This window comes from Rhinoraja longicauda, chromosome 6 (genome assembly GCF_053455715.1).
Source record: "Rhinoraja longicauda isolate Sanriku21f chromosome 6, sRhiLon1.1, whole genome shotgun sequence".
NCBI classification, from domain to species: domain Eukaryota; kingdom Metazoa; phylum Chordata; class Chondrichthyes; order Rajiformes; family Arhynchobatidae; genus Rhinoraja; species Rhinoraja longicauda.
In genome coordinates, this window is record NC_135958.1 from 70,198,496 (window position 1) to 70,213,319 (window position 14,824).

Here is a 14,824-nt window from a genome sequence, read left to right on the forward strand (position 1 = left end):
GTGAATGCTGATATAAACAAACTCTTACGTTCCTGGGGCTGTATAATCGGTCTCCAAACTCTATGATACGCAATGCAAGTTGAAAGCGAACGAGTGGATGGACAAACTATTTATCAGTCTGAATGCAGTCTGAAGAAGGTTCTCGACCCGAAACGTCACATATTCCTTTTCTCCAGAGATACTGTCTGACCCGCTGAGTTATTCCAGCTTTTTGTGTCTATCTTATATATATATATCAGGGATTTTTTTGGTTGTAATTTAATAGCTTTGCCTCTGTTACATTCTCGATGTTGAGACAATTGATTCATCCATTCCTGACAATAAATGCGGCATAGACTGAGAATTGGGAAGTATTTAATTAGAACATTCTGACCTAATCTGAAGAAGGGTCTCGACCCGAAACGTCACCCATTCCTCCTCCCCAGAGATGCTGCCTGTCCCGCTGAGTTACTCCAGCATTTCAGTGTCTATCTTCGGAGTAAACCAGCATCTGCAGTTTCTTCCTACACGTTCTGACCTTATAGTTGGGTTGGTACAACGCTATGGAGAGTGTTGTTCCATTGCGAGGCAAACCAAGTAAGCTAATTTCATCGATAGATGGATTTGACCAGTTTTTGCTGTTGATTGGAACTGAACGCACATGGGGAGCCCGGGAAAACTAATTTGTAATGTGCATATAATGTTCAAAGCGTCCTTTGAGGCTTCACTTTCCATCAAATTAAACAGCATCCAGTCTGAAGAAGGGTCTCGACCCGAAACGTCATCCATTCCTTGTTTGTCTGTCACGCTCAGTTACTCCAGCATGTTGTGGCCAGAAACAGCACCCCCATGTTCACTGAGGGAGTTTTCACCCCCTCGTTTCTTGATTCGGTTTGGTAGAACAAAACAGTTAGTGGGGAGAAATAGCGAAGGTTCCATACACAGAACGACAGAAACAAGAAGATAGGCACAAAATGCTGGACTAACTCAGCGGGCCAGGCAGCATCTCTGGAGAAAATACCTCGACCCGAAACGTCACCTATTCCTTTTCTCCAGATGTTGCCTGAGCCGCAGAGTTACTCCAGCATTTTGTGTATATCTTCGGTGTAGACCAGCATCTGCAGTTCCTTCCTACACGACAGAAACAAGGTAACAAGTTGATCTTTATCAACGGGGACAGTGTGGAGAGAGTGTCCAGCTTCAAGTTTCTGGGCACTCACATTTCGGAGGACCTAACATGGTCCAATAACACTGCTGCGCTGGTCAAGAAGGCACAGCAACGACTGTTCTACCTAAGAACATTGAGAAAGTCTGGTCTACCCCAACAGCTGCTGACGACATTCTACCGCTGCACCATAGAGAGCATCCTAACACATGGCATCCATGTGTGGTACCTCAGCTGCACAGAGGCAGAGAGGAAAGCTCTTCAGCGGGTAGTCCATAGAGCTCAGAGGACCATCAGAACACAGCTACCAGCCTCGGAGGGCATCTACAACACACGATGCCTCAGAAAAGCCACCAGCATCCACAAAGACTCTTCACACCCCTGCAACAGTCTGTTCGAACTTCTACCATCGGGCAGACGATACAAGGCCTTCTACGCTCGCACCTCCAGACTCAGGAACAGCTTCATCCCCAGAGCCATAGCTGCTATGAACCGGTCCTGCTGAGCCGGATGGTCACATCGCACAGTGAACCGGCACAGATCTACTTGCACTTTATTCTGTTTTAAAACTGTTACAATTTGTTTCATTGGGTTGTTTAAATTAATACTGACTAGCTAATTAATTTATTGCATCGTATGGGAGGCGCATTCCCAATCTCGTTGTACCCCTGTACAATGACAATAAAGATATATTGTGATATATTGTATTGTATTTTCCCAATGGAAAATCTGCAAATCCAAGTTTACTTTTGGCTTCCAGAGAAATGCTTGTGCACACAGATAAAATGCCTCGTTGTCAGGATGCGAAGATAAATAAGATAAATTATTAATATGGACGGTCAACTGCGACGCACAACGGGTTAGCGGATCTTTATTAATGATTATTACGTTAATCGGGCATATAGGCCCCGGGCTTCTCGCTTTGAAACATAAAGTTGCATTTTCAGCCACCAGATAAATCCCCCGATGCAGGGTAGAACAACTTGTTTTGTCTGCATTGTTTTCCCTTCAAAGTTCCCCTTTGAAGTGGCTGCCACAAGTCCCAAGGACATTCGCGGGGGATTTCTCGACACTTTCACCTTCTGTACTTTCCACTCACAGATGACTGTGTTGCACGGCGTCACCCAGTAAAGTGTCTCTTTGTTTCAGTTTAAATACATACATTACATAGATACATAGCCAATGCGTGCAGGAGTAGGCCATTCGGCCCTTCGAGCCAGCACCGCCATTCAATGTGATCATGGCTGATCATCCACAATCAGTACCCCATTCCTGCCTTCTCCCCATATTCCTTGATTCCGCGAGCCCTGCGAGCTCGATCTAGCTCTCTTTTGAATGCATCAAGTGAATCGGCCTCCACTGCCTTCTGAGGCAGAGAATTCCACAAATTCACAACTCTGTGTGTGAAAAAGTTTCCCCCCGTCTCAGTTCTAAATGGTCAACCCTTTATTCTTAAACTGTGGCCCTGATTCTGGACTCCCCCCAACACCGGGAACATGTTTCCTGCATCTAGCGTGTCCAATGCCTTACTAATTTTCTATGTTTCTCTAAGATCCCCTCTCATCCTTCTAAATTCCACTGAATACAAGCCCAGTCGCTCCATTCATTCATCATATGACAGTCCCGCCATCCCGGGAATTAACCTGGTGAATCTACGCTGCACTCCCGCAATAACAAGAATGTCCTTCCTCAAATTAGGAGACCAAAACGGCACACAATATTCCAGGTGTGGTCTCACCAGGGCCCTGCACAACTGTAGGGCATTCCTGGAATGCCGGGGCTACCTGATGTGAGAGAGTCTGAAGAAGGGTCTCGACCCGGAACGCCATCCTTTCCTTTTCTCCAGAGATGCTGCCTATCCCGCTGTTACTCCAGCTTTTTGTGTCTATCTTCGGTTTAAACCAGCATCTGCAGTTCTTTCTTACACATTATTCCCTGTGATTGTTTTGAAATGTCTGCTTCAGTGATTGTTTGCATGTTTTTGTAACAGGGATCTGCCGGCGCAGAATCGGAAATTTTGGTTCCATTTGCACGATGAACTAAGCTTTTTTTTAAAACTTGTTATTGTCTGAACCAAGGTGTCATTTAGAAATTGCATAAAGTCCCCACTTCAAGGTATATTCTGATCATACAACCTTTTTTCTTGAATAGTCTGAAGAAGGGTCTCGACCCGAAACGTCACCCATTCCTCTTCTCCGGAGATGGTGCCTGTCCCGCTGAGTTACTCCAGTTTTTTGTGTCTACCTTCGGATTTCATGAACCTTCGCTGTGCAGATTGACCTTGTTCGCTTGTTGTGCTTCATAGAAAGCAAGTATTTCTGGATCGACGTGTACGAAGGTCCTGCAGATGCTGGGTTATAATGCTGGGAGAGACACAAAATTGCTAGAGTAACTCGGTAGGTCAGGCAGCATCACTGGACAACAGGAATAGGTGAGGTTTTGTGTCGGAACACCTTCTTCAGACTTTCTGGACCCATTACAAGTTCGCTCAGGAATACTTGCATAATTATGTCACCATTTACTGTCTCAAGACAGCCCTAATTGTCTTTTTTGAAAGTGTCGTTCTGAGGCAGCAAGTTTCATCATCCAATCTTTACGTCACGCATTCCCACAAACCGCAAAATGATACTGCACTTTGCTCAATTGGCCAATAGGTCAGACACAAATCCGTTATCCTTGTTGCAAATAATGTCATTAAATTATTTCTTAACTGGATAGCATACCTGTGATTGTTTTTTTTGTCCGTGCCAGAGAGGTTGTTAATATCCACTAGACCCATAGAGTCAAACAGTGCGGAGAAAAAGGCCATTCGGCCCAACTTGGCGGTGCCGCCCAACATGCCCCATCCAAGTCAATCCCTTTCGTATGCGTTTGGCACATATCCCTCAAAACCTTTCCTATCCATGTGTCTTTTAAATGCTGCCACAGTACCTGCAAAGGAGGTACCATAGGGGGGATACCATGGGTAGGTACAATATTTTATAATTATTTTAATCCATTTCTAAAGCAATGTCATGCCATCGGATTTAGATGAAAGGGGCCAAACTAACAAGATGCATTTGCTTACCAATGTTGGAAGAATGCACATTTCCAACAGTAACATCTGGATTTATGCGTTAAATAGACATGTCTCCACCAGTTTCCACATGTAAGGCGGAGAGTGTCATTTGCCGTTTAGTTATTTCAAAGCCAAACCCAACCCAAATATAAATAGGTGGAAAGTAAGAAGGCGCGAAAGAGCTGAAATGCTAAAAAAAAAAACAACCAGATATCGGTTGCATAACTATCTAACATTTGTGAAGCTTTTTGGTTGCTTATTGTGGACGTTCCGTGGTAGAGTGCAGTTTGGCGACCGTCATAGACAATGTGTTTATATTGTTTGTGGTGTTCCGCCAGAAGCAGTCAACCTTATATTCATATGTACAGTCTTGGAAAGAAGCCCAAGACGAATAATTTTACAAGTAGTCTACTGTGAACTCATTGAAAACAATCTGAAGAAGGGTCTCGACCCGAAACGTCACCCATTCCTTCTCTCCTGAGATGCTGCCTGAAAATATTAAGCTTCTTTGGAAAGCAATCAATAATCTGGGGCAAATACCCATGGTTAAATCCCTCGGTGGTATTAACACCTTAATGAGTCAATTTTAAATGTTTTAAAGGCTACCTCATATCACCTATCACTTGCCAGACTTTGTCCTGCCCCCACCTCTCTTTTCCAACTTTCTCCCCCCCCCCCCCCCCCCCCACTGCTGAAATCAGTCTGGAGGGTCCAGACCAGAAAGGTCCAGACCTTTCTATTCCCTTCGCGATTGCCGTCTGTCCCGTTAAGTTACTCCAGCACTGTGCGTTTTGCTTAATATTCAAGCATCTGCGGTTATGTTTCCTGACCTCATACATTTGATTGATTAGTTCCAATCTTCCATGCTGATTTGACTATTGATGTTTCCATTCAACAGATATAAATTGGTGTGAAAGGACATTTAATGGTTTACATTATTGATGGAATTGGTGTGGCAAATAGAGCATTGTGGTGTTTAAATCTTGGAGTTGCGATTATTGAACTAAATAGAATAACACGGAACATTTTGTGATTTATTCCCTTTTAGACGTTGAAACTGCTGACCACTTATTCCTGAGCATCGTTGCCCAGAATCTAGTTGGCCGGAATTAAGTTTCTGAAATTGGCAGCGGTCCCTTTGTGTACTCGTTTAACTATTCTGGTTTCATGTCTATTGCCGACGCCAGATTCCCTGAACACTCCACTCCAAACTTCACGTAGCAAGATAGACACAAAAAGTTGGAGTAACGCAGCGGGTCAGACAACATCTCTGGAGAAAATGAGTCTATCTTCGGTTTAAACCAGCATCTACAATTCCTTCCTATTCATTCACGTAGCAAGAGTGGCAGGTGGGTACAGGAACTCTTCAAAAGGATGCAGAAAATGTGCTAGACAAAGGATGACATCCCGACTGAGTGTTCGGAAATCTGGCCTCACGACCGCTCAAAATGCAGGGTGACATGGAGAACCATGCGCCGGAGGACACCGACACTGTGTAAATAGCAGAGATGGACACCGCGCCTCTTAGACTGAATACCTCTTTATCAAGTCTCTCTTAATCAGGGGTGGCAGAGTCCACGATAGCCCTTTTTCAAAGAGTTATACAGTCATACGTCGTGGAAACATGCCCTTCGGTCCAACCTGCCCACGCCGCCCAACATGCCCCCATCTACACCAGTTCCATCTGCCTGGGTATGGCCCATATCCCTCTAAACCTGCCCCATTTATGTATCTGCCTAATGTTTCTCAAACGTTATGATAGTACCTGCCCCAACTACCAACTCCAGCAGCTCGTTCCATACACCCATCACCCTTTATGTAAATAAGTTACCCATCAGGTTCCTATTAAATCTTTTCCCTCTCACCTTTAGCTTATGTCTTCTGGTTCTCGATTCCCCAACTCTGGGGGAAAAGGTTCTGTGTATTTATCCCGATTTACCCCAATGACTGATCAACTTACAATGATTGATCTTTTCCTTGAATGATTATTTTGTTTTTGTATTCTGGCCCTTTGGGTCATCTAAGACCGCTTAGAGCAAAGGAGGGACTGCCTGAGAGGGAGAAGATGTAAGACTTAACGATGTCATCCTTATTGTTTCTGCACTTCCAGAATCTGATGTGCTACGTAATCCGGGTGGAGTGCGGGGAACCTCCCTCGCCCAGGTCTCTGCGTTCTGTTTCAAGTCTTGTACATGAGATGAATGGCGTCATCAGAACGATTATATAACGAACTGCGGCACGTGAAGCATGGTACCTAACACGATTTGCCCGCGTCCTAGATGATCCGAGACTGGTTTTCAAAAGAAATCAGAAGGCCGCTCTGATGGTCGGGACACGTAACTGGGAGGTTTGCAGAGAAATGCCGGCGCTGGCTGTCAGCAACAAGCAATAATATATGCTCCGTAAATGAAAATGGATTAGTCAATGCAAGCACACACTTCACCGGGTATGCATTATCGCCGTGTCTCGTTTCACTGTGGAAAACGCATCAGTGAATCAGCATTTACTTCCACAGTTGGACATTCGGGGCATCGTTCGAGAAAACGCCATCTTTAATAAGATGATCAAAGCCCAGGATACCATTTTTAAATCCGTGGTCATATATCGTTGCTAAATCGATGCTCAGACCGTCCCCGCACCATTTCATAAAGAAAATAACTGCAGATGCTGGTACATATCGATTTATTCACAAAATGCTGGAGTAACTCAGCAGGTCAGGCAGCATCTCGGGAGAGAAGGAATGGGTGAGGTTTCGGGTCGAGGCCCTTCCTCAGCGCACCATTTCTATTGCACGTTGGTTGAAACTGTTCATGATAATCGACGGGTATAAATAAAAGTGAGAGCTGAAATCTGTCAAAGATTTCTAATTATTATGTTCATCTTTTCCCCTGTCAGACTCACAGTTCTTACCCAAAATGTCGTCGATATTATCCCGCATAGGGCATTTTAGATTTTAGATTGCCACCCAAGTCAGTTGTACGTGTCACTGAAGCGAGGGATTTTCATTAGTAAAAGATGCTGTGCTGGAGTAACTCAGCGGGCCAGGCAGCATCTCTAGAGGACATGGACCAGTGACGTTTCGGGTGGTGACCCATCTTTAAAATAGATTCAACAATTATAAGCTTCAACCATACAATATGGAAAGATAGACACAAAAATCTGGAGTAACTCAGCGGAACAGACAGCATCTCTAGAGAGAAGGAATGGGTGACGTTTCGGGTCGAGACCCTTCTTCAGACTAGTTAGGGATAAGGGAAACGAGAGATATAGACGATTATGTAGAGAGATAAAGAACAATGATTAAATATATGCAAAAAAGTAAAGATGATAAAGGAAGCAGGCCACTGTTAGCTGCTTGTTGGGTGAAAACGAGGAGCTAGTGCGACTTGTGTGGGGGAGGGATAGAGAGAGAGGGAATGCCGGGGTTACTTGAAGTTAGCGAAATCAAATGAAGTTAGAGAAATGCCCAAGCGAAATATGAGATACTGTGACACCAATTTGCGTTTAGCCTCACTCTGACAATGAAGGAGACCTAGGACAGAAAAGTCTGTGTGGGAATGGGAAGGAGAATTAAAGTGTTTGGCAAACGGGAGATCAGGTAGGTTCAGGCGGACTGAGCGAAGGCCATGAAGCAATCTGGAAAGATGGTACAGGAAAAGAAAAATGTTGACCATAGTGTATGTTCACTTCTTGGATTTCCACACAGACCCGGAGAAGAGGCATGGGAGGAGAGTGTCGACGGAAATGCGGCATTGGATGGAGGAGTTCAGCGATGCTTCACGAGAGGCGAGCAAATGATCTTTGAGATATATATTTTTTTTATTTTGACAACCTTTTCACGTTCTTGTAGAGTTTATTTTAAGGAGACATTACCTCTTTTAACCTTATCAATACCAGTAACCCTGCTCTGACGCTATTTTATTCCAGTTTCAGTTGGTAGTTTAACTCCCAGTTGTGCCTTCGCGTACCGACGAGATATAGGCATTGAATTACAGAGCAGACAATCACATCCATAGCCACCACTGGAAAGACGAAAGGAAATGTGGACACAAGGAATTGCAGGTGCTGGTTTACAACAAAAAACCCCCACAAAGTGCTGAAGTAACTTAGCATCCCTGGAGAACATGAATAGGCAACGTTTCAACTGATTGCAGTAGGGGAAGAAAGCTGCAGGGTGGTGGGTCCGGTAGGCTTTTTCGCCTATCCAGCTCCTACAAAGATGCTGCCTGACCGACTTAGTTGCTCCAGCATTTTGTGTTTTTATAATGTAGAAAAAAAATGTCGACATCGTTGTTTGAAATTCGTTTTCGCCGGCAGGTCTAAGACATTATTCCTTCCATGCAGTATTGAAAGTAAAAAATTACCTGCATCGTAATGCTAAACATAGTTAAAACAATCACATTCTCGTTTGAAGCAATATTAGTAATCGGAAATTTCCTGTGAAAGTTGAGATTTTGAAAACTGTTCCAATAGACAATAGACAATGACAATCAAATTAACCAGACAATGGCATCAAAGTTTGGACACAAAATGCTGGTTTAACTCAGCGGGACAGGCAGCATCTCTGGAGAGAAGAAATGGGTGGCGTTTCGGGTCGAGACCCTTCTTCATACCTATACATATATATTGTCTTTACCTGATTATGCTGACACGGCTATGGAGATAGAGAGCAGATTTTCTGAACGTGTTTAAAACAGTTATTTTAATCTTTCGCAAAGTACATTTATAGTCAAATATCGAAACAGATTTTAAGTGCAATGTATTAAACGCTGTCCATTATACAGAATACATAAAATATTTAATAGTTACAATCCCGTACATTCTTTTTTTTATAATCGAAACAAAATCGTTGACATCTGAATAATATTTACAGAAAATTACATGAACTTTACGGATGCATAATAACGAGGTTGAAATGTAATCATGTTTATATATGATTGTGTTCAGAACCACCAACTGTCTTCCTCAATGAATACCTTACAGCGCTACCTGTACGTTACTCCCCCCCCCCCCCCCCCCCTCCTCCCATTTTGTAAGACAAATTTACAAAGTGTCACCAAGACCTTTTGGTGACTTCAATTTTGGGGGGGGGGGAAATGAATGGATATTGTACAATTTCTGCAACATCTGACAATACTGATAGCCTATGATCACGGCCTGCACAAACTAATTTACATTACATTCAGCAACAGGCTCTGTGTCTTCAAGTTTATGTAGTCCAAGACATTCAATGTCCAATTAAGAGTACAATCAATCTATTACGTTAAATTTCTTTCAAATGCAGAGCGTCCAGCATGTCACGACGATACGCAAGTGCACACTGGAATTTTACACAACTTCCAAAGGCACGTAGCGGCGTCCTTTGATAATTCACCAAAGCTATACAAATAGCCATAGTTCATTCCATGTACTAATCACCTGATTTCGAAAGTCTAATTCCATTCTTGTAGTCAGGACGTTTCCTTTGGTACATTTTGGCAAGTGTCTGCATTTTATCAGGTATAACTTCGCTACTGGCTATGCCTGGTGCGCGGCCGGCATTCTTAAGGAGTAGATACTTGTGGTAGGGTTAGTGGGTTTCACACAGTTTGACACCCTTCATGGGAATTCTTAAATCGATGAGGACTGACACCCAGCCACGAATAACCTCAACGATTTCTATCTACACAATCAGGTTCCATGCTCTAAATGAAGAATTATACCCAGCTACGCGATTAAAACGTTAAATTGATGCATCCGTCTTATTTCGTTGTTTTTCCTTCCCATTTTAAAGTGACTGGATTAGCGTTAAAGAAATTACGTCAAGAATTTCGTTCATGAAATTACTACAAACGGTGCAAACACAATGAATAACGAGTTTCTTTAGGCCTTGTAGAAACAAAAAAAACATGTAAATGCTAGGTAAGACACAAACGGACACAAAGTGTTGGAGTAACTCAGCGTGTCAGAAGGGTGTCGACCCCAAACAACCTATCAATGTTCTCCAGGGAATATTGCCTGGGCCGCTGAGTTACTCCAGCACTTTGTGTCCGTCAATAGCGCTTATATTTGACAATGGGCCAGGTGGTCTGTTTTTCATTTTGGCCTACTCCAATTAACTTTGTGATATTCTGTTGACCCACAGGTTGAACAATCAGCTCAGACAGTGTGTCAGCCCGTCAGGGCCATTCTCTCCATTGGTGCTGCCCGACCTGCTGAGTTCCTCCAGCACTTTGTCAGTTAAGATTCCAAACAAGGTTATTGTTGCAGTAGGAACCAGTATACGATTTGGCTTGGCTTGCTGCAATCAAGTTTCAAATTGGAATAGCACTTCTGTCATTAATGCGCACACATACCATAACAAGAAGCCAACCTGGGAGAAAGTGAATCACTCCAAGTAATTGAAGTGTAAAACTTCTAATAATAGGAGGACAAGGCCACATTCTGGACGTTATCTTTTTCTACATTGTTGGAAAATATTATGGGGTTTCTCAACAAGCAAAAGGATGCAGCCTAGTCACTATGGCTTAATCCCTGTAAACCACCAGTCATGGCAATAACACTCAAGGGGCATAAATGCACTATGACATATTTTGCCCCCAAGGAATTCATTTGACTGTTGTTTCCTCTTTGTTCCGACTTCCTTCTTAAAAATAAACTGGTGACCTCACAGTGGAATACAATAAACATGTGCCAACGTCAACTTGGCCAGATCTGCTTTGGAATTGTAAAGTCAAATCGACTGTAGAGATCTATTTTCAGTCATGTAAAACAGTATCCCAAACATAAAAAGTCTAATAAGATGGTGCTGATGGGAGATTTAGGAATGGGGAAGGAGGGGGTTAAAGGAGACCAAATAATAATTGTTTGATTACTTTACACAAGCAAATTCTCTGGCTACTTATCAAAGTACAATCATGCCTCTCCTCACATGAGATACCAATACCACAAAGCATTTACTCTGTATAATGCCAACTGTTGGATATGCAACACGTGTGTAAAAACATGTTTTGACTGGTGCTCCACCGAAAGCGATTGAACCCTACAGCAAACCGGAGAGTAACTCTCTTGGCAACTTCAAAGCTTGATGTGACAAGAGGGCTGGGCGAAAGTGACTGGGAAAACATCTCTGTAATCGTTCCAAATATGTGCAACGTTTTAGCATCACAACCGAATTCCTGTGTGCACCAGGAAATATCATCCTGTTGAAATGCCTTCACTAAGAACAGAAACTGGAACACAGCACCTCCCTTCTGCTGTATCGAACACAACACTTCAATCAATGACATTTGATTATCGTTTAAAATAAATTTTAAAAAGTGCAATCTGCAGCATTACATTTTAAAAATTGCATTTAGATTAAAACGAACAAAAAAATCTTAGTAATTCCAACCGTATTAATAATTAGGAGGCAGGTGTTCCCAATTAACTTATTCACTGCAGTGAATTTCGAAACTATTTGCCACTAAGTTACAACTTTAGTTATAAAATAGTTCATGTCAGCAATAAACAAAGCTCCGAATCCGATCAGTTCCACAAATGAAATGGTCCAAGTTAACAGATAATATTCCATCTATGTTGATTGGCAACTTGTTCAGGTGGGCGATCAGCACTCCCCTATTCAATTGGCAACACCATCCCCTCCCTTCCCTCCCCCCAAAACAAAACACACCACTTCGGTCAAACTTAAGTGTCAAACATTGACTGCTCGACTTTTAGCCTTTAAAGCGTCCAATCAAAAAAAATTAAGTTACTGCAACTGAAATGCAGCCTACAACACAGGCCTAAGCAACCGGGGCTTTTTAAAACATCCAAGATTAGCCTTATCTGCTAAAAAAACCCTATATACAACCCAGACAAAAAAAAACATTCCCAAATGATTCAGTGACATTGCGACTGATAAAAGTCAACGAATTTTATTAAACTTTTTCTTTGAAGAACCCTTCGTCCGTGCTGCTTTCTTTGATGGTAACAGTCAGAAAGTTTGAGGTGACATCCGTGACTACCACCTTTTCCAAATTGTTCAGAGAGGGGCTCCAGGACTCTTCTGGTTCCGACAGAAATCGGGACACTTGGTGTGTAGCCAGCAAGGGGGGCTTTGAAACAGATCTGTCACTGACACTATTCCTTGGCACCGTGCCCTCGGGTAGATGCTTACTTTTAAGTGCGGGTGCATCCACCCCTGGTTCATTCTTGGAGACTGTACTTTCCACGGCTTGGTTAGTCCGAAGAGGATGTGAGTCTGCACTGTGTGTACCCTCGCTGTAGCCCAGCGACGCGCGATTTAGGTGTGTTCTGGCCGCACCGCCCAGCTTTGCTTCCTGTCTCCCAGCCAAGCGTAATAGTCCGCTTTCCACCTTCCCCTCCAGCTCGTCACTCCCAGAATCGGGCTCCTCGGATTTCCTTCGTTTAAAATGAGGGTATGTCGGCATCCCTCCTTCAAGTTCACTTGCTGCGCTCATTTTGGGAGAACATGTGCCCATGGCCCGGTTATCCTTGTAGTCCACTTTGCTGTGTTTCGACCCCTTTTTCCTGGAGCCACCTTGTCCCCTGTGTTTGTGTGACTCGGTTTTCTGGTGAGTTCTCGACAGCTCCTCCACTCTGGTATTCCTGTCTTTAGAGGTCTCGCCCCTGGAAAGAGCGTTGTGCTGCAAAGTTGTGGCGGGGTCCCTCCGAAGGCCCTCTCTGGACCTGGTGGAAGTGAAGCCCGATTCTTGACCAGATCTGCTTGGGTAGGTCATCCTCAGACCTCTCGCCACATCACTGCGGAAGGCGTAGGTTTTCGCCTTTGCCTGCAGAAAACAAATCAGTTGAATCGTGAAAAATATATATATTCAACTCAAAATAAAAAATACTAAAACCAGCGCATTTTAAATCATTAAATATTAGCCCATTCACCTTTAGAAGGAACGTTTTTGGTTTGGGTCCACGCTTTTTTGGCCCATATATTTCTCTTTCTCGTTCTCTGTAAGGTAACATGAAAACAAACTGTTATGCTGTAATTGGCCTTCAAAATAAATATTTAAAATTATTGCAGAGTTAACGATGGAGAACTTTAGATATAATATCGCAAAAAGGCCTTCACCTCTCGTCAAAGGCTGATATCAGACGGGCGTCCAGGATATTTTCTTCTGGCTCCCACGTACTGTACCTTAAAAGGCGATTTAAAAATAAATAAATGACGATGCATCTTATTGCAATGCGCAGATCGGCGAGCTGCAGTCACTGCAATGCTGATACTTACTTGGGAGACCAGCCCTTCCATTTCACCAGGTACTCGACTTGACCCTGGGAAGGGGGAAAGGGAGAAGACAAACCTTGGTTTAAATATGGTTTAAAAAGCTGCCTGCGCTTGGAAATGGCAGCGAGCGGAGAGGCCGCCAGCCAAGCCAATGCAATGCAATGCAATGAAAGACTCACGTACTTTCCTAATGCGTCGCTTGAGGAGAGATTCAGCGGCGAAAACCCTCTCGCCCACGGCAGACAGCTCCATAGTGTCCGCTGTCTGTCTCTGTCCGACTCGCGGCCGCTGCAGCGCAAAGAGGAGCGCACCCCTCAGCTGGTGCCCCGCCGCCAGCCCATAATACCCCCGCCCGCTGACGTCGCGCTCGCTCCCCGCCACCACTTCCTAGCAACTCTCCCCCCTTCCCCTAGCAACGCCGGCGGTTGCGGGCTGACGCCTGACGCCGGGCGGAGCTTCGCTTGGAGGCGGGATGACGTCGGCCGAGGCGGAGGGCGAAGCCGATTGGCGGAGCGGCGGACTGGGGGGGGGGGGGGAAGTGACGCACTGGGGGCTGGATGGCCGTCAGTGTCCATTTTGTTGTTTCTCATTGAAGTCTGCACTTTGACCTCCATCTAAATGTCACATCACCTTGAGCACCAAAGCTTCAGCCCATAATAACGTTGCCGGTAAATCCTTGGGGCATTTTAATAATCTTAAAGCATAGCTCCACTGACATTCTTCCACTGTTATGTAGTCATTGGAATAGAATATCCCTTCACCACAAATTCATCCCTGCACCAGGAAAAGGGCGAGAGAACAAATCCCTTCACCGCAAGTCCGCAAGTCCATTCCTGCAATAGGTAGAGTGAGGGAGAGCACTAACCCTGTAAAATATGGTTTAATTAGTGCAGAAATTGATTCCGTGAAGCTGCTTCCACTGTGCATTTATGTCTCATTGGATTATGAACGTGTCACCACAAACCTCATAGTATTCATACTATAGCACTATGTAGAAACTATGTAAAAAAAGGGCACATGGTGCTGGAGTAACTCAATGAGTCAGACAGCATCCGGAGATGCTACCTGACCCGCTGAGTTACTCCAGCACTACGGATCGGTTCCTGTGGACTGGAGGGTAGCCAATGTAACTCCACCTTTTGAGAAAAGAGGGAGAGAGAAGGGTCTTGACCCGAAGCGTTACGCATTCCTTCTCTCCAGAGATGCTGCCTGCCCCGCTGAGTTACTCCAGCTTTTTGTGTCTTTCTTCTATTCTTTGTGCAGTCGCGTTCAAGAGCTTTCAAAGATAATGCGACCTGTACAATTGATTAATAACTTTAGCAGATCTAACAGTAAACAAAAACAGCGGAGGGTACCAGGTGTCTACAAAAGAGAAGAGGTATCTGGTATTTAAAAAAAAGAT

At 44.1% G+C, this 14,824-nt stretch overlaps 1 protein-coding gene across 1 annotated transcript; it reads right to left on the minus strand.

Annotated features, from left to right (window-relative positions):
- Positions 1–9,280: 9,280 nt before the first annotated feature.
- Positions 9,281–13,765, minus strand: cbx8b (chromobox homolog 8b). Its single transcript, XM_078401282.1, has 5 exons — positions 13,606–13,765; positions 13,426–13,469; positions 13,267–13,332; positions 13,080–13,146; positions 9,281–12,973 (listed from the first exon to the last, which is right to left on the minus strand). The coding sequence occupies exons 1-5, from the start codon at positions 13,672–13,674 to the stop codon at positions 12,101–12,103; spliced, it is 1,119 nt and encodes a 372-aa protein (XP_078257408.1). The 5' UTR covers positions 13,675–13,765; the 3' UTR covers positions 9,281–12,100.
- Positions 13,766–14,824: the final 1,059 nt, after the last annotated feature.